At 35.4% G+C, this 21268-nt stretch overlaps 1 protein-coding gene across 2 annotated transcripts in view; it reads right to left on the minus strand.

Moving 5' to 3' along the window:
• TfAP-2 (transcription factor AP-2) overlaps nucleotides 1-21268 on the minus strand; it is a 185604-nt gene that overhangs the window by 51691 nt on the left and 112645 nt on the right. For both annotated transcript variants that reach the window (XM_068393123.1, XM_068393121.1), the window contains exon 5: nucleotides 4001-4060. In XM_068393123.1, coding sequence (XP_068249224.1) covers nucleotides 4001-4060 — 60 coding nt within the window. The remainder of the gene's footprint in view (nucleotides 1-4000; nucleotides 4061-21268) is intronic.

Raw genomic sequence — 21268 nt, forward strand, 5'->3', positions numbered from 1 at the left:
GAGGGGGAAGGGAAGGGGGGAGGTGGAATGGGGGGGACTAATCCCCCCAAACAAAGATTCTCATAATAGCCCGAGCTACTTCAAAAAGCATCCTCCCATCTCCCTGCTCGATCTCTAACTAACCTTCTATTATCATTCGCATTTTGCCCTTTCACCAAAACCTCTCCCAATAAGAGAAAACTGGCTCTAGTAATGACGCCTATTAGCGAGAGGATTTTTCTCTCCGCACCTGACGCCCTCTGCAAATACTAGTACGCAAACACACGCGCGCACACACACATGCGTATGGTGTGTGCACGCGAGGAACGTCTATCAAACGTACATACATTCTTTTTGATATTGTGTTTATCGTCTGTGTGTGCGCATCTTAGATTTATTACTTTTTGGAGGTCTCAAGAAGTTCTCTTAGTAAAAAGCGAGAAGTATGTATGTATGTGTATGTATATACACATATGTATGAATATATATATATATATATATATATATATATATATATATATATACATACATACATACACACACACACATATACATACATATATACATACATATACATATACATATATATACACACATACATATATATATATATATATATATATATATATATATATATATATATATATATATATAGAGAGAGAGAGAGAGAGAGAGAGAGAGAGAGAGAGAGAGAGAGAGAGAGAGAGAGAGAGAGAGAGATTTTGACAGTCGAGAAACAAACCGTCCATTAGCCACAGCCGTCAATTGCTTAGTGCATATGAAAACATGGACCAATAATTGCATCAGATCCAAACGTACTGAACCAGTTCTATTTACGATTATCATTCTTTGGCAAATCTCTTATTTGAACATTTCATCTCTTAAAATAAGAATGGCAGAATAAATCCATTCATCAGATTATATGAAAACTAGCTGACTAGAATGCCTTGTCTCCCTTAGGCTAGCGAGAGCCATAATTAGACTCGTCTTTTGTTGGAATACGTGCTGATCTTAACATGTGTTACGGCGACGTCGGATAAAAATCACAATGCTTTGAAAGGAGTGATGAAAACTGCAGCTGTCACACTGAACACAATTCCATATTCATAGTTTGAACTGCATGGCTCCTGGCGACCTGCCTGGCAATTTTCAGTTATCGAGCTTGTTATCGGGAATTTTTCTAGGAATTATAACTCGAAAAGAATTTTTCTGTAAAGGAGGGAAATGCTTTTCAACGAGACCGAACAATAGCAGGCAGAGTCGCAGCGGAGAAGATTTACATATCGTTTTTTTGAAAACATCAATTTAATTCAGTTCCTCTTCCATGCTATTACAATAATGAATGCGAAATAAAACGAGTTACAATTATAGACCTGGCAGACTTAACCTGAGAGGAACTACTTTTTCTTCACCAGGTTTGCGATTCGTGAATATTTGAAACCTACGAAAACAGTATCAGGATACATATTGGACATTCTCTAGTTAAAATAACAACACAAAAGAACTGTAAGGGGTGTATGTATGATAGCGGCCACCTGTATGTATTATGTTGTCTAACTTAGAATACGGCAGTGTCAGGGGGGTCGCAGGGGTTGTTAGCCCTTACGTTAGGTAAGTAGGTAAGTTCACAGTTTGTAGGTTAGGTTAGGGGGGAAAGTTTAGGTTAGTTTAGTTGATGTCCTCTGATATACAAAGCCTCCAACTGGAATAAGATATGGCAATGAACGTCCCTACCTTTTAAGGAAATCGTAGCTGAGGGTAACAGGGAAGAGGGGGATCCAAAACATTCTAAATGAGTTAAAACTAATCAATTTACGTAACAAGAAGCTCTAGTGACCTCCATAGGTCCTCTTAACGCCTATCTTGTTCTCCTATTGAGGGGATATAACACTCCACTAAATGGGATTTAAGGGGAAACTAGGGAGATGAAAGACCTCGGGGGAGGGGAGGAGTAAGGACTGGATGGGGGAGGTGGAGGAGTAGGAGGAGGAGAAGGAGAAGGGAGTAAAGCTCTCGTTGCCCGCTCCCCAACCAGATTCCTGTAGATTTCATATTTTGCCAGCAATGCCAATAAATCAATGCCTGAGGGGTTGCAATACCCGAAGCCCGAGGGGTCTTCGAGGTCCAAACTGACTCTTGCGTCTTGGGGCCCGAAGAGTCATAATTCCCCAAGGCAAAGGTGAGGGGTTGAGGCCCCGGGGGAGTTCGGATCGCGAAATGGCTGGAGGGCCCTCGGGTGGGTAATAAAGCGAAGGGAAAGAGACGAGAAGGAGAAGATAAACACGTGATGCAGCTAAACATGGGAAGGAGGAGGCCGCGGCCGCTGTCCCGCCACATATATTGCTTCTCTCTCTCTCTCTCTCTCTCTCTCTCTCTCTCTCTCTCTCTCTCTCTCTCTCTCTCCTCTCTCTCTCTCTCTCTCTCTCCCCACCTACTACCTTTCCCCTACACCCTTGGCACTCTTCCCAACCAGGGGGTTTAAACCCCACCTTTAAACTTTAAATCATTAAACTTCAAACTTCGTATCAATAGCTAGAGTGGATTTGTACTGTGCCTTGCAAGCGATATTACTCGGAAATGTTCAGAAGTTCTTTTCTCTATGCGGTAGGGTTCAGAAGAACCTCCCCCCCCCCCCCCGATATTAAATAAACGTTACTCAACCGTGAAAAATTAAGACTAAAAAACTATTTGGTGAAAGAATTAAAAAATGGAGCAATTGCTCTTAGTTATGAAAGTGTAATACAGAATATTACATAGTCAGGTCAAAGTAATCTATAATTCATAACCGAAATCACACGATTACCAATAGAAAAAAGGAAGAAAAACTAAATATGAAGAACAACAGTTAAGATAAGTTATTTAATCTAACGAAAGACAAAAATGTACTAAAAACTGTACAGTACATAAACAAAACTTATAAATTCTATACATTTATCTTTTCTTGAATCATATTTACACGAAAAGCTAAAGTAATGGTGATTAAAGATAATCAGCAAAATTTGAAAAAAAAATAATTATATGCTAATTTTTTAAACCCTTAAAAGTAACAAAAAATTAAATTAAAAACTTCACTATGTCTGGGCTAAGAGTAATTACACAAACACAAAATTACTTTTACAAATATTCTACACAAATTTCTATGAAATTGAGTTATAACCACATGCCCACTTCGAAAATGCCATACAACTGACACAGTACAATTAAAAACACATCCACAATAAAGACAAATACTATACCATAGCCTCAAGCATCTACAAAAGATTCATTTCCACAAAACAATTCCTTTCTAAAAGTCAGATCTTTCTACAATTTACAAGAAACGCATGCGGTTTTCACCCACGAAAGGGAGAGACACGGGTTCTGTTTAACACATCTGCTAATAAACAACCACCACCTCTAAACAGAAACAACATAAAACCACCCAAATCACCTGCCAGGTAGCGAGTGACCACTACTACCACCACCACCACCACTACCACTACCACCACCACCACCCCAGGCGTTGCGTGCACATGCTCCTTAAAATGCAACTTAAAATATCTATCTCTAGACGGACAGCGTTCTTACACCCCATCCTCGTACCCAAAAAGACTTAGCTCGTACGCCAAAGGCACACAGGAATCTGTTGCAATTGCTGGTCCTTTAGCAAAGTAATTGCTCGAATCACTTGCTCGTCAACTGTTACTTAAGACATTTTTGCACTAAGAGTTCCTGAGCACCTGGATCAAAGCCGTCCTAAAACTACATTACACAAGAAAGCTCTTTCAGACTGAAAAGTCGCCAACATTCAGAAGGGGTAATTCTCGGGGGGCAAACAACAACAACAACACAGACAAGAAGGTTTGGCCAATCCGAGAAATAATACAAGGTTCTGAGGCGACTTTCAATGAAGAGGCTTTCGGCATGCAATGACGACCCCCCCGGGGAAAGGTCATGGGAAAAAAAGGGGATTCTAGAACGCTGCCGCTATAATCCTAGCTACGTGTGGCACCTCCGCCAAAAGGGGGTGGGATTTACTCACTTCCAAGAACAGGCCTCGTTCCGCAAACTGCTGATTAGCCAGGGCTCGTTTGGCCTGCGCCTGTTGGTAGGTACACATATAGCATTGTTAAAAGCAAAAACCCTCAGGTGAGTGACCTCTACAGGCTTCTAAAATCTACTGCCTGTTCGTCACGCCCAAAATTTCTAATGAGTGAAAATCATATTTGTCATAGAAATGCAACATCGCACTTCATCTTGCTTTTCCAACTAGGGTTGTAGCTTGGCTAGTAATAAGAATAATAATAATAATAGTAGACGCCATCCTTTTTATTGGCTGCCTTATTTATTCCCAGAGTCTTATCAATGGAACATTGGTGGTCAGGTTTTGCCAAAATTACATACTCGAAGAGGAGCCACTTGGCCTTGTGAGAATTTCATAAGAATCCAACAGCTGAGGCAAATATAAATTAAATAATCCAAAACTTAATTATCAGTAAGTGATTAACGTCATTGGCAAAATTACATACATATCCACTCGAAGAGGAATCTTGCTCATTGGCCTTGTGAGAATTTAAGAATCCAACAGCTGAGGTAAATCTCATATACAAAATAATCCAAAACTTAATTGTCAGTAAGTGATTAACTCAATTAGTTAGCAGCATCTTAGTTGTAACTACTAATTAACACTTGGCAGCCAATTCTTCAAAACAATGATTAGTAGCATTAGTCTTTTTTTTTTAGTTATAATTCAAAATATTTGTTACTGGTCCTCAGTACACAGTACTGTCCCACATTTGTTAATGACATGGAAATCAACATGCATTTGTAATTAAAAGTCAAAAAAGGACACTTAAAAAAGCATATTAATCAAACTTAAAGATATAAGGCATCCTGAAATAAGAAAATTAGTCACACATGATGTTATTAAACATTAACTTGAATGTTACATAAGCAGCAAAAGGTAAACACATGCAAACAAAACAATTCTCAATGATGAAAACAATGAGATAAATGATTTTTAATAAAGAATAAATAAGTTTTTAAAGGGATACGCAGCTTTGTCTAATGTGTTCATTTAGCGATTATTTTCGTACTTTTTGCGATACAAGGTTAATTAAATTACGTACTTTTTGCGATACAGGGTTAATTAAATTACGTACTTTTTGCGATACAGGGTTAATTAAATTACGTACTTTTTGCGATACAGGGTTAATTAAATTACGTACTTTTTGCGATACAGGGTTAATTAAATTACGTACTTTTTGCGATACACGGTTAGTTAACTTAAGAACTCCTTAAACAGTAAAAATAAAATCAAATTATGAAAATACCATTGTTAGCAAAAAACCACGTAAAATAAGACGAATAAAAACTATTTAAACTTTTATTTTATACTTAGGCTAATTATAATAATAACAGTTAAGTGAAGAATATTTTCCTTAAATTATTAAAATATTTTCCATGTAAGTAAAAGACTGAGTTTCGACCTGTCCTTTCATTAGAAGGGGCTAGCGTTCGATCCCAAGTATGAGGTAGAAATTTATTTCTATTTGAGCACGATGTTGTGTTGATATTTATCCATGTATATATATATATATATATATATATATATATATATATATATATATATATATATATATATATATATATACATATAATGTGTGTGATATCTAATAAATCACTTAAAAATATTAAAACAAAACTTCAATCCCATCATCATTCAAACACAGCAATGCACCATCTTTAAAGTACGTTTATTGACCTCTATAAATAGATATTCCATACATCACTTAAAAATCTCGAAGAACACCATTTGAAATTACAATAAAATCCATTACTCAACAAAAAGACACCGAACAGAAATATGGCTGGAGGAGAGTGGCGAGTCTTCGCAGCGAATGCCTGGGCTATCACCACAATTAAGTGATCTATTATGTAGGTCACAGAGCTCATAATATATTACCAGGTATGTGAAACAACCACCCCCTCCACCTTCCCCCCTGCATTCCCCCTCCCCCATCTCCCCCTCTCTCCTACAGTCTCTCACCTTAACCAATCCTAGAAGAATTGACCTACTGCTACACTACTGTTGACTGAAAGTTGACATGAGCGAAGATATAAACCCTCTCCACTTTCCCCCTCCCTCTCTCCCCCTTTCGTTCCCCCTCCCCCTCTCTCCTACAGTCTCTCACCTTAACCAATCCCAAAAGAATTGACCTACTGCTAGTCTACTATTGACTGAAAGTTGACATGAGGGAAGATATAATTGACTTGGAACAGGTGTCATATTAAGGGTTTGAAATTATATCGAGAAAAATGAAATTTACATAGGATTTATATCCCTCTTATAGGACTTCATTAAGATTGCGATTAGAAAACATAGTTTAAATTGGGGTATTAGAAAACTATAAACGCGAAGATATAATCGACTTGGAATAGGTGTCATATTAAGTGTTTGAAATTGGATCATTTGAGAAAAATGAAATTTACATAGCATTTATATCTCTCTTATATGACTTCATTAAGATTACGATCAGAATATATAGTTTAAATTGGGGTATTAGAAAAAAAATATAAACTGGATGCCAGTGGAATGGTCTTCGCTAGACTAACTCGATAGCTTATAAATAAGACCATTATAATTGAATGAATATCCCAAATATTTACGATACTCGTGAATGGTGAGGAACATTTCTAATGGAAAACTGAATGAGTTCGGTTTTCCTGCGGTCGTCTGCTTCGGGTTATTTCCGAGAGGTCAAAGACACAGGAAAATTTCTCCTACTTGGGAACTCATTCCAAATTCGCTCAATTGCGTCAACTTTCTCGGTTATGTGACAATTTTTTTACAGCTTTCTAGTAAAGAGATTAATCGTATTAATCTAAAAGTAAATTTAATATTATAAACGTTAATTTGTGGAATTCATTCTTTAAATTAATATAAATGTTATTTTGAAAATCTTGCCGTGTAACTTATATAAGCAAATAAAGTTTAACGTTGTAGATTTTAAAAATGCAAATTAATTGAACTGCAGCTGGTCAATCATACTGCTGTTCTTGAATATATATATATATATATATATATATATATATATATATATATATATATATATATATATATATATATATATATACATATATATGTACATATATATATATATATATATACACATATATACATACATACATATATATATATATATATATATATATATATATATATATATATAATCATCGAAAAACAGTATGACAATAACAATAATGAAAAAAAAATATAAAACGAAAAATATAGCAAGCCAAAATAATTTGACGCAAAAATCTGTACGAGTAAAATCGAGCCATTCCGACAAGGTCCTTCCTTCCTTTGAAAGCTTTAGGGGGTAAATTCCGGACCGATATTTCAATAAAGACACTACACGTCGAATGAAGGGGGCCAAGGGGAGGATAACGTAACATTTCCTCTATCTTAACAAGATGTCCTTTTTGATAAAAGAGGGGGGATAAGGTGAAATAAAATATATCGATAAAAATTAAGTTTTCAGAATATTAGTAAGCAATTGGGAAAATCATTTTTAGGGTTAAAATTTCTTTTGGTTTATATACACATCCAGAGATTCTAAATAAATACTGACAATTACTTTTCATTTCAGGTAAAACCGCATCGGTTATGAGTTAAATCAACGCTAATCAAAGAAAGTAGCTTCGAAAAGAAGAAGAAGAAGAAAAAGAAGAAGAAGAAGAAGACTAAAGGCTCTAAAGCAAAGCAAACGCAAAAATAAAAAAATCATCAATTTCGAAAAACCTACAAGAACCTGCCTATCACTGGCACTGTTCACACGTCATTCACTATTTATTATCATTATTAAATGCTAAGCTACAACCCTAGTTGGAAAAGCAGGATGCTATAAGCCCATGGGGCCCAACAGGGAAAATAGCCCACTGAGGAAGGGAAATAAGGACAAATAAAATATTTTAAGAATAGCCAAACATTATTAAAGACTCTTCACAAATCACATATCATAAATGAAAACAAAAACAGTTTTATTTGAGGTAGATTTCCCTAATTTTCCCCACTCCCATAGCAATCGATTGCCCCTTTTCCCCGACTCCTCGCATTTTTCCCTTTCCATTCCGTTTCTTCTTCCCTTATCTTCCTTCGCTTCGAGACCGAAGAGGGAAACTTCCAGGGGTTCGATTTTTTAAAAGCAAAGAAAATCAATGGACCAATAAACAATGAATAAGAGATGAAATAAATTTCGATGAATAGGATATTAAGATCAACTCGTTTCAATGCAGTATGAATAATAAAGAGCATGAGAAAATTACTGAACCATGGAAAAAAAAATCTTACTTTATACAGAATAAATAAATGCAAGATATCAATCAACCAATAAAGAAAGAATAAGAGATGGAATAAATGTCGATGAATAGGACATTAGGAAAAACTAGTTTCAATACAGAATAAATAAAAAAGAGCATCAAAATATAAATGAACCAGAAAAAACCAAAATAAAATCTTAATTTATAACGAACACATAATAAAAAGCGCAAAAAAAAAATGAAAGTAATGAACTATAGAAAAGAGCCAAATTAATATAAAAATTAAATGGTGAACTAAAATCAACCGAATCAGAAAGTCTTCAATTTAAAACAAACAAACAAAAAATCACGTATACTAACAGTATACATGGGGAGGGGGGAGGAGTAGGAGCTGTGAGGAGTTTGAAAAGGAGTGAGGAGAGTTGAAGACAGAAACAAGAAAGTAGCCCAACGGAAGTGTTGTGGCGACTTCCCCCTTCATCATCAGAGGAAGCAACGTACGGCACATACACACACACACACACACACACACACACACAGCTAGAATGCAACCTTTATAATCGGTTTCTCTCTCTGTCTCTACTGGACACTTTCTAGTTCATACGATTACTCTCTCTCCACACATACACACACACACACACACACCACACACACATATATATATATAATATATATATATATATATATATATATATATATATATATATATATATATATATATATATATATACTTTATATATATACTGTATATATATATGTTTATATATATATATATATATGTTTATATATATATATATATATATATATATATATATATATATATATATATATATATATATATATATATATATATATATATATATGTATATCATGAAAAGCGGATTAGGCAAATACTTGTTGAATTTACCCCTTTAAGAGGTTGAACCTAATCTTTTCAGTGCCTAGTAATGTAAACGCGACAATAACACTCGAGTCTATTAAGTTTCAAAAACAAAATTAGATGATAAACAAAAGTGGAATACCATGAACACAGGCAATTGGATGATATAGTTTTTTTCACGATCATGAGGTAATTTTTTTTTTTGCTTTATTCTGCAATGTAAATGAATAACTAAGGCCACATCCTCCTTTAGAGAACAAGAACTGACGCTATAGTTATTATGAGAGAGAGAGAGAGAGAGAGAGAGAGAGAGAGAGAGAGAGAGAGAGAGAGATTTAGTTGAGTAAGAAAACCAATGGCTGGAAGTCGAAAAATGCCTTTGGCGTCCCGAACATTAAAGCGAGAAATGCAGTTGCAAAGGAGGTTATAGCTGGCCAAAAGGAAAGGAGGCTAAGTGTCTCTTGCAACTGGCACTACCACGTCCGGTCCCTCTTCGACATTTGTTCGTCCTCAGACAGTCAATCATTTCGACCGCCTTGAACTAAGCTATCCTCGGCAAAGCCAAAACCTCAATGGACATAAACACCACGAAGTTCATAATTGCCAGTCATGTCTCATCATAATAAATGCCCAGTAAAAGGTTCATCATCATTATCATCATCTCCTCCTACCCCTATTGACGCAAAGGGCCTCGGTTAGATTTCGCCAGTCGTCTCCGTCTTGAGATTTTTATTCAACACTTCTCCATTCATCATCTCCTACTTCGCGCTTTATAGTCTTAAGCCATGTAGGCCTGGATCTTCCAATTCTTCTAGTGCCTTGTGGAGCCCAGTTAAACGTTTGATCAACTAATCTCTCTTGGGGAGTGCGAAGAGCATGTAAATCAAATAGGTCCCCCATATCGACGAATCTCAGATATTAGATTTTGATATTCGTTTAGCTATGAAAGTAGCACCATAACTTTTACGCAAAAATGACCCTATCATGAACGAAAGTTTAATACGTCCCTTTCTATCACTTAATCTCAGATATTAGATTTTGATATTCGTTAAGCCATGAAAGTTGCACCATAACATTTTTACATAAACATGACCCCATCATGACCGAAAGTTTAATAGGTCCCTTCCTATCAATTAATCTCAGAGATTAGATTTTGATATTCGTTTGGCTTTGAGAGAAGCACCATAACATTTTACGCAAAAATGACCCCATCATGAGCGAAAGTTTAATCATCATCGATTCCGCCATGTCAACTTAATCTCTTTGGGCAGTCGGTTGTGCTTTCTCTTAGGTTACCCACCTTTATTTGTAACCCCATTTACCATCCCAACACCGATGTTTACAACTAAGACGTAAATGTCTCGCCCGGATGAAGCAGAGACATCGCTAAACTCTTTAGATTGTAATAGCATGAGGGATACTAACCTGTATGTCTGAGATGCCATGATAACTAACGTCGCTAATTAGGGTTTGACTTTTATTGTACTTCGGAAATCCATTTAAGATCTAGTCAATCTCAGCATTGGCATTTTATGAATTTTAAGTTGAGGGCGTGAGCACGAGGTAGTGTATGCAACCCACAAATCAATGATTAAATCTTATGACAAACCTTAAGGGTCTTCGAACAGTGATGATAAAGATGAATTTTATTTCAAAGTACGAAATTACATTATTAGAAATTTTCAGTAAAATGTCTGGCTTTCAAAATATCTACTCCAAAAGGATAGATAATTCTAATAGAAATTTTCAGTAAAATAAAGTCTGACTTTCAAAATATCTTTTCCGAAAGGACAGGTAATTCCATTAGAAATTTTCAGTAAAATAAGGTCTGATTTTCAAAATATCTATTCCAAAAGGACATATAATTCCATTAGAAATTTTCAGTAAAACAGTTAAGGTCTGGTTTTCAAAATATCTATTACAAAAGGACAGATAATTCCAATAGAAAATTTCAGTAAAGATAGTTAAGGTCCGGCTTTCACAAAATATATATTCAAAAAGGACAATTTCAAAAGATACTTTCTTTCAATATCAGAGACATTCCAAGTAACGAAGGAGGAACAGACTTAATCGCCCCGACATAAAAAACGACGCCACACCAATCTATTGACACAACTCGCCCATCAATTTGTTGACTCATTAGTAATCAGTCGAACACCGAATTAGATGCGACCAATGGAGCATAGTTACGCGATCCCAAAAGCCACTAACCGGTTTAAAATGAGATACGCATTGGAGTGGAGGAGGAGAAGGCGTTGGTTGTGGCTCGCGGGCTGCTGGATACACACGGGATACTGCACCGGAGAGGGTGGACACGCCAGGGATACCGCACGAAGAGTGGACGCACCAGGGATACTGCAGAGTCGAGGCACGGGGATAAAATCAACATCATGCGTAGGGTCCAGGGGCTCATTTATCGTTTTTCTTCTTCAGCGAAAAAAAATTACACAAACAGCACCTTTTGTGGTTTTTTTTATACAGGACATACTTTCAATCTTCTCTGTGCAATTAGCAATGCGCATGTAAGCGTTCTCAAAGCATAAAACATTAATAATTACGTGAATCTTATGAATGCTGAATATCTTTTTTAGAAGAAGCCTCCCAATATGTTCCAAAAAAATAAAAACTTATACTCATGAGCTGAGCTACCGGGGATATTGTTATTAAAGGAAATCCAGTTTGTAATTTATAAACATTTAATATGAGTGGGTGTCTGCGGACTTTAAGGAAGCAGTTACCCGTAAAAGGTAGTGTGGGGTTCCAGAATAAATAGCAAATATTACTTAATGATCACCAACACACGCATACACCAAATGCTATATCATGCATGATCCTCTGTAGAAAAAAAAACTTACACGACATTATCTATGCTCATTTTTTTTTTAAAGACGCGCATTTCCACTGACTCGCAGAGGTGCCCTTTTAGCTCGGAAAAGTTGCCTGTTATCTGATTGGTTAGAATTATCTTGTCCAACCAATCAGCGATCAGGAAACATTTCCGAGCTAAAAGGGCACCCCTGCGAGTCAGTGCACATCTGCTTCACTAAAACGAATTGACTATATTTCATACTTTTACTCTAAAGGCTCAAACAAAATTTTCCTGCTATCTGATTGGTTAGAATTATCTTGTCCAACCAATGAGCGATCAGGAAACTTTTCCGAGCTAAAAGGGCACCCCCTGCGAGTCAGTGCATATCTGCTTCACTAAAACGAATTGACTATAGTTCATACTTTTACTCTAAAAGGCTCAAACAAAATACCAAAGCCAATCGTTGCAATGTGCTAATCCCCTCTAGTCTTGTATATATATCCTCTTTCCATGGATATTACTGTACAATCCTTCCAAGGCCTTCCCTTCATCATCCCTTAAATGGTCCTTCTTTCTTCCCACAAGACCAAACCATCACAAAACACTAAAACCGTTTATACCACTTATATGTTCCTATACATTCATCACCCTTTCAATTATGCGTAGAACACAAACATTACTGCCTCAACAACTTCACATTTTTTTCTTTGATATACATTAATCATCCACACTTCACTTCCAAATACAGTCTCACATTAGATTCGATACACTTGCGAATTTAGTCACGCACCCTGTCACATTTTTTGCCTCATCAGTTCAATCAATCATTTCTTCTCTCATCAGTTCACTAAATTATTTCTTCTCATCAGTTCACTCAATGATTTCTTCTCTCATCAGTTCACTAAATTATTTCTTCTCTCATCAGTTCACTCAATCATTTCTTCTCTCATCATTTCAATTAATCATTTCTTCTCCCATCATGCAATCTTGTTTTATTTACTTCTAAATACTAGCATGATTCAACGGATTGACTTCTTCCTCATTCGTAATAAAATTCATCGATCAACCTCTCTGGTCTCCATTAAGCAGATAACTTTAACCTTGCTCAGAAATATAATGAAAAAGGCCACTTTTCAAAAAACTCACTATTTTCCATATCATGTAACATAATTGACTATAATTATAGTTTTTTTATATTAGTGGAGCCCTAAAAATAGACCAATACAAATTACTATTACAACATTGCTATTGTAGCTATCAATAATGTTTGGCGCAGTAGAACCGTAACAAACATTTAAAGGAACGTGATTTGCAATATCGAAATGTTCAACAAATATAACCTAACATATATATAATGGTGTTACCCTGGAGAGACATCAAGTTAGTTTCAAATAACGCATTAAATCAACATAAAAGAATCACAGTATTTACGCAACAAGAAATACCGTAAGGTAAATTATTCCGACAATCAAACAACCACAGCTATTAAAAAAAAAAAAAAAAAAAAAAAAAAAAAAAAAGTTTGCTTTTTTATTTTCAAAGGCCAAAGGTTACAACAGCAGGGTCCCGAATAATTTCGCTAAAGTAACAGTTGTGGACGTCCCCCCCCCCTCCCACCCTAAGAAAAATAAAATACAACATATAATCGAAAATTCGGATGACATAAAACTCAGTAGGGGTCCCTTTGAGAAGAAATTCCTGTAATAGACACAGAAAAAAACATGGCGGCCATGTTTATTATTATTATTATTATTATTATTATTATTATTATTATTAGCCAAGCTACAACCCTATTTGGAAGAGCAAGAGGCTATAAGCCCAAGGGCTCCAACAGGGAAAAAATAGCCCAGTGAGGAAAGGAAATGACGAAATAAATAAATGATGAGAATAAGTTAACAATATACCATTCTATTATTATTATTATTACTAGCCAAGCTACAACCCTAGTTGGAAGAGCAAGATGCTATAAGCCCAAGGGCTGCAACGGGGAAAAATAGCCCAGAGAGGAAAGGAAATAACGAAATAAATAAATGATGAGAATAAATTAACAATATATCATTCTAAAAACAGTAACAGCGTCAAAACAGCGCCGAAAATGATGGGGCCAAACAACATGGGTGCGAAATGTTTACGAGGTGTTGGAGTGCTGTCGGTGGGCGTCCGTCGCAGATGTTGGCTGATAGCACAGTCATCACCGGACTCGTAAACTGCCCCATTATGGAACTATAAACTGCAAGCGTATGGATATGCTATTCAAGGGTATAATAAAAGCACGCAAGCGGGTAAAGACCCGTCGGGGTTTAAAGAGCCCATTTTCCAGGGGCCAAATAGAGTGATAATCAAAATCAGGTCCCATAGTTTTGTAAGAGTTAAGTAGCAGAAACAGGAATAAGATGTTTAGCATGAAAAAAGTATTATGGAAAATTTAATTCAGAAACGGAAATAAGATGGTAAGCCTAAAAAAAAAGTATTTTGGAAGATTTAATTGCTGAAAAACTGTAAATAATTCACATAAGTAAACAAAAACAGATTTCATTTTCTTATTTTTTTCCAGAGGTCAAATATAGTAATAATCAAAATCAGGTCCCATAGTTTTGTAAGAGTTGAGCAGCAGAAACAGGAGTAAGATGTTTAGCTTAAAACAAAGTATTATGGAAAATTTAATTACTGAAAAACTGCAAATAATTTATATAAGTAAACAAAAACAGATTTAATTTTTTAATTTTTTTTCCAGAGGTCAAATACAGTAATAATCATAAATCAGGTCCCATATTTTTAGAGAGAGAGAGAGAGAGAGAGAGAGAGAGAGAGAGAGAGAGAGAGAGAGAGAAGTCGTCACCTGATAGAAAACGGGAATACGGAAACTACAAAAATAAATTTAAAATCGATGTTTACTTAGTAATACTTATTTCCCTAAACAACTATCAGGTTTGTTTGATAAGGATAAATATATAAACTAGTCGCTTCGTTTCGTCATATATAACTAAATCAATCACCACATCTTTAGTGATAAAAATAATCTAATTGGTCGATAATTTTTCGTGACAATGTAAATTAATCAATTGATCCAAATTCTTTTGAAAAATGAAAAACATATCTACCCAGGTTTTTCCAGACATAACTAAATCTTCTTCTATTAGCGTGCTAAATTTAATTAATTGTTTGTTTCCTGACATAAATTATTAATCTCTTTAACAAAGTTTGTTTCCTGACAAATTATTAATCTCTTTTAAAATGGTATTGAAAATAACCCAATAAGTTACCCTACAAAGGGTTGTAGCCTGATGCTCCGTGAAGCTTTTTAAAAGATAAAAAAGTCAGACCCAGTCGCTAAGAATGTGTACCCAATTTCCAACGCTCCAATGAGCTGCTGCTGTTGCTGCTCTCTGTTTTCTTAGAGGTTGGGTCTCTGGAAATCTCCCTATACTAAACATTTCGACACATGAGGGTCCCCTTCTCAGTCGTCCTTCATTGCCAACACCCCCAAAACCCCCTTCCCTCGTCTCCGTCAATCCTTGTCCCTCAATCTCTATCTTTTCATTCGCTCGCAATAGCAATCACAAAGTTTTCTTCTTTCCCTTATTACTCCCTTCTCCGCGTCGCTCTTTATCCCATTCTCCCTTTGCCCAACCTCCTTTCACATCTCTCTCTCTCTCTCTCTCTCTCTCTCTCTCTCTCTCTCCTCTCTCTCTCTCTCTCTCTCTCTCTCACGCAAAGTTTTTTTTTACCTCCAGAAAAATCTGTATATTCTAGGGGACGAGTAAAAATGTTGATTGACTGCTGAGGCTGTAACGGTGGCAAAGGCTTTGTAAAGCTACTTTCGAGGGTAAATAGAGGGCGGGAAAGGCTAAAGAGGGTAATAACATAAGGCGGCAACGAACATCGACATCTAAAAAGAATGTAATGAATTAAAAAAATAACTAAAACAGAATGAATTTCAGCGATAAAATACCTAAGTGTAGTGAAAATTCTATAAAATACTAATGAGGAGAATTATTCTGAAAGAAGAGCCTATTTTCTAAAAGGCCTAAAACCAATGGAAAGGTTCAAAGAAAACAGAGTACAAATAATTTCCCTATATCTACCGCCATTACAGCCCGAGGCCATAGGCGACAGAAGGGCACACCAATGGATTCGCTAGTGGATGGGGGGGGGGAGTGATTGGTGGGTTATGAAGGGGGGGGTGGGGGGGGTCCTAAAGCAGCCGGGATAGCGGGGAAAGGATTTGAGGGGTGGAGGACCTCAACAATGTGCTTCTTTCACACCCATGACAGCTTGTGGGAATTATGACTAAAAGAGGCAATGACTGCCCCTATCCTTCTGGTCTTTTAAATCTTTCAAAAAAAAAAAAAAAATTCATTCTGGAGGAAGGAAACAGCTTTTTTTAGAAGGTTAAAAGATTGAATGAAATAAATCTCGAGATGAAATTAGAAATACTTATTCTACCGAGTTTATTCTGCCTACGTTCAAAATGAATTTATTTCGAATTTAAAATGAATAATCTATCACTTCCCCAACAAAAGGACGCGGCGACAGACGAATCACAAATTAGGATCCAAGGTGTCACAAGGGCGGGGGTTGGCAATGTGCCCCCAATGACGTCATGATGCAAAAAGGACCAATGAACAAGAGGCGAGGTGTGAGGGCGCTACAAGGGGTCCGCGGGCCCCCTACAGCGTCACACAGTAGCTTTTTGTTAAGGGTCTCCCCGGGGGAGCTGACGGCCAATGAACGGGTGAAATTATACAATCCGGCTATTTCGAGACTTTTATTACCGGGGCCCCTGGCACGATTCGGAAACTCTACCATGCGGGTGGGCATCACAAAAACCGCCGCCATTGCTTCTCATGTTGTAGGAAATAAATATATAAAAGATACATTTACGAAGGGGGAAAATTTTCTTCTAAAGATGTCACTGTGAATTTTTTTTTTGGGGGGGGGGTGGGTGGGTGGAGGGGGGGGGCTGGTTGATTTTTAAAAGACATGTTATAGAAGATAAATATATAAAAGATACATTTACGAAGGGGGGAAAATTTCTTCTAAAGATATCACTGTGAATTTCTTTTTTTTTTTTTGGGGGGGGGGGGCTGGTTAATTTTCAAGAGTACCCTTTCAACATGTATCTTTCAAGTTTCATATTTTTCTATTAGATAAAAATAAGGTTTCCAACATGATTTAGAAGGGATGTTTCTTTAAAACTCATGATATGGAAAATTTCTTCAAAATGTCACTATTTTGGGGGGGGGGGCTGGTTAATTTCTAAGATAGAGTATCCTTTCAACGTGTGACTTTCAAGTTTAAAATTTTTCTAATAGATAAAATATAGTTTCCATCATGAATTAGAAGGGGAAGTTCCTTATAAAATTCATTATTTTAAACAATATAAAATTTCCTTATTCCGTAAAAGTCTTTTTATTATAAAATAAAAAAAATATTTCCAAATTTAAAACACCTTTATTCACCATAAGTTGAAAACGATTTTGTTTACCGTGCACAAACATTTTCAGAAAACAAAAATTCTATAAATTTTCTACTTGCGTAAGGCAGTCTTTTTTAATAAACAAAAAATTAATTTCTATTTTAAAACACTTTTAGTCATCATAAGCTGAAAAAAGATTTTGTTTACCATGCACAAACATTTTCAGAAAACAAAAATTCTATCACGAGTCAATAAATATGAATTTTTCACAAACTTTTTCAGAAAACGAAAATTCTATCACGTGTCAATAAATATGGAATTTTTCAAACATTTTCAGAAAACAAAAATTCTATCACGAGTCAATAAATATGAATTATTATGTCTACAAAAAACCCAGCCGTTTTCTTCCGTAATTTCACATCATAAGTGGCAGCCCCATATGGACCAAGTTTCCCACGATGTTCCTGACTTGTACAAATTACACGCCCTCTCTGCTACGGTCTTAAAATTGGCTTTTTAGTGAAAGGGATCACTGGGGATCGGGGTGTAGGACTCTTCATGATGACGCAATCAAAAGTTTATAAAAATATTAACCAATAAGAGTATCATGAGAAAGAAAAATTAGCTTCGAAAAAAAATTGTTAAGACGCTACTCTGCTATTCCTATAAAATCAACTTGATTTATAGTTCAACATTTTAAAAGTTGAAAAATAATTTAGATCAATTGTCTTCTTCAAGCCTTCGACACTCCAACTCCCCCCCCCCCCTCTCTCTCTCTCTCCTAGGAACAAACAAATACACACGCAACATTTTAAAAGTTGAAAAATAATTTAGATCAATTGTTTTCTCCAAGCCTTCAAACAGTCCAACTCCCCCCCCCCCCTCTCCAAGGCACAAACAAACACACACACAACATTTTAAAAGTTGAAAAATAATTTAGATCAATTGTCTTCTCCAAGCCTTCGACACTCCAACTCCCCCCCCCCTCCCCATCCAAGGCACAAACAAACACACACATTTTAAAAGTTAAAAATATATCAATTCTTCTCTCCAAGCCATTCGACAATCCGACGGGCCCCCCTCTCCAAGGCACAAACAAACAAACAAACATACACATCATTTTAAAAGTTAAAAAATGTATCAATTCTTCTCTCCAAGCTATTCGACACTCCAACTCCCCCCTCCCAAGACACAAACACACAAACAAACACACACACCACACACACACAAACAACATTTTTAAAAGTTGAAAAATATATCAATTGTTCTCTCCAAGACATTCAACACTCCAACTCCCCCTCCCAAGACACAAACACATACACACAAGAACGCAATTTCGACGAGTCCAGGGTCTCCCAATTACCACATCCAAGCATGACGGAGACGTACATCATTCCATTTCGCGCTAATCGTATGATCAAGACTCCTAGAGTCCTGGCAAAGGAGAGCTGCTAACTTCCTCCTACTCCTTCTCTTCTTGGTTCACACACACACACACAAACATGAAGTATGAGTGTTCATTCTTGAAGTGTAAACACATCGATGTGTATACTGTATATATATTATATATTTATATATATATAGATATATATATATATTATATATATATATATATATATATATATATATATATATATAAATATATATATATATATATATATATATATAATATTTAAATATATATATATATATATATTATATATATATATATATATATATAAATATATATATATATATATATATATATATATATATATATATATAAATATAACTATATATAAATATATATATAACTATATTTATAAATATATATATATATATATTAATATAAATATATATATATATATAAATAATAACTATATATATAAATATATATATAACTATATTTATAAATATATATATATATATATATATATATATATATATATATATATATATATATATATATATATATATATAACCTCATTCAGGTATACGACGGGGATTTAATATATCCATAATCACCTGATTAACTAAAAAAAAAAAAATTAAAAAAGTGAACGTCCATCGATGATACCAACTGCTGTTCCTGAACTCGCCGTCTTCGGCAACCCCTTAGGCCTAGAATTAAACTTTCCACCGCCCAGATGTCATAATCCACTCGGGTACTTTCACATACTTCAAGCAAGCCCAGCGCTATTAGCCGAAAACCTCAAGTCCGTAGCGTTACAAGGGTACATCTTCATTAAAGAGTAAAGGGAATCAATAATAGATTAATTAAGTTGTTATTAATTAAGTTGATAGACGTGTTAGGTCGAAAATGTTATTCAACGCTTTATGAATGTTGTTTCGATAAGTATTGAGTTATTCAACGCTTTATGAATGTTGTTTCGATAAGGGTTGAGTTATTCAACGCTTTATGAATGTTGTTTCGATAAGGGTTGAGTATTCAACGCTTTAAGAATGTTGTTTCGATAAGGGTTGAGTTATTCAACGCTTTATGAATGTTGTTTCGATAAGGGTTGAGTTATTCAACGCTTTATGAATGTTGTTTCGATAAGTGTTGAGAAGAGATTGGAAGGGAATTAACATGTTTCGGAAGACAAGGTAGTGCAATTAATAATAATAATAATAATAATAATAATAATCATCATCATCATCATTATCCTCATCTTTATTCAAGCAAAGGCCATATACAGTTACAATAGGGGTACAGTGATCTTACACTTATGAAACCAGTAAAAAAAAAAAAAAAAAAAAAAAAAAAAAAAAGAGGAGAGATATTTCTGTATCACACGAAAATAGTTGTCCAGGGAAATGCAGGGTCCAAAGGGAACTCAATACGTATAGGAGGAAGTCCACTCAAAAAACGAAGCCGAGGAGAAGGAGGAGGGAAGAGATAAAGTTGAGGACATTTAGCAGCTCCTTCTATCGGCGGTAAGAAGCCAAATGATGATAATCTTTCTTTCAGCAAAAGTTATATACTGTTGCAATCGGGGTACAATGATAATACACTTACGAAGAGAGAGAGAGAGAGAGAGAGAGAGAGAGAGAGAGAGAGAGAGAGAGAGAGAGAGAGAGAGAGGGGGGGGGAAGAGATAAAGATGAAGACATTTAGCAGCTCCTTCTATTGGCAGTAAGAAGCCAAAAAATAATAATCTTTATTTTAGCAAAAGTTATATACTGCTGCAATCGGGGTACGATGTTATTACACTTACGAAGAGAGAGAGAGAGAGAGAGAGAGAGAGAGAGAGAGAGAGAGAGAGAGAGAGAGAGAGAGAGAGAGAGAGAGAGAGAGAGTAACACCAGTGATTAAAGTACATCATAGAAGGTTCAGTAGAGAATTACAAGGTCAGGAGTGTAATGTAATGTTCAATATATAAGATATTACCAAAGATAATGTGAAAAATACAGTAATGGTTACATTCCGATAAAAAAAAAATTCAAGACCTATAGATATTTAAATTTGTAATAGCAGCAATAGCAATATTTTTTTTTTAGTACTGACATAGGATTTAAAAACCTAACATATATTTAATGAATAACAAAATACGCCAATGAATCAAGAATGTCATTTTTGTTCATATAGATGGTCACATTAAAAATTATTTAGGACAGAACAAATTTTGTATTTTGCTATTCATAACTTAAGAATAAAACTATTGCTATGTATACACATTTTACTACAACTCTCACACGTAAATCATTGTAGTTCTCATAATGAAAACCAAAATGGCTTTCCCCCCATAACTCTAAATAAAGAAAAAATAAAAACTGAAGATGACCAAAAATCGTTTAATTCCTCACACTTTCCCGCCAATTCAGAATGGAAAAGGGGGATGGACCGGGTCACGTGATATTTTCCAGCTAATTGGGCTAAGGGTCATCTATGGTTTCGCGG

Source organism: Palaemon carinicauda, chromosome 19 (assembly GCF_036898095.1).
Source record: "Palaemon carinicauda isolate YSFRI2023 chromosome 19, ASM3689809v2, whole genome shotgun sequence".
Classification (NCBI taxonomy): domain Eukaryota; kingdom Metazoa; phylum Arthropoda; class Malacostraca; order Decapoda; family Palaemonidae; genus Palaemon; species Palaemon carinicauda.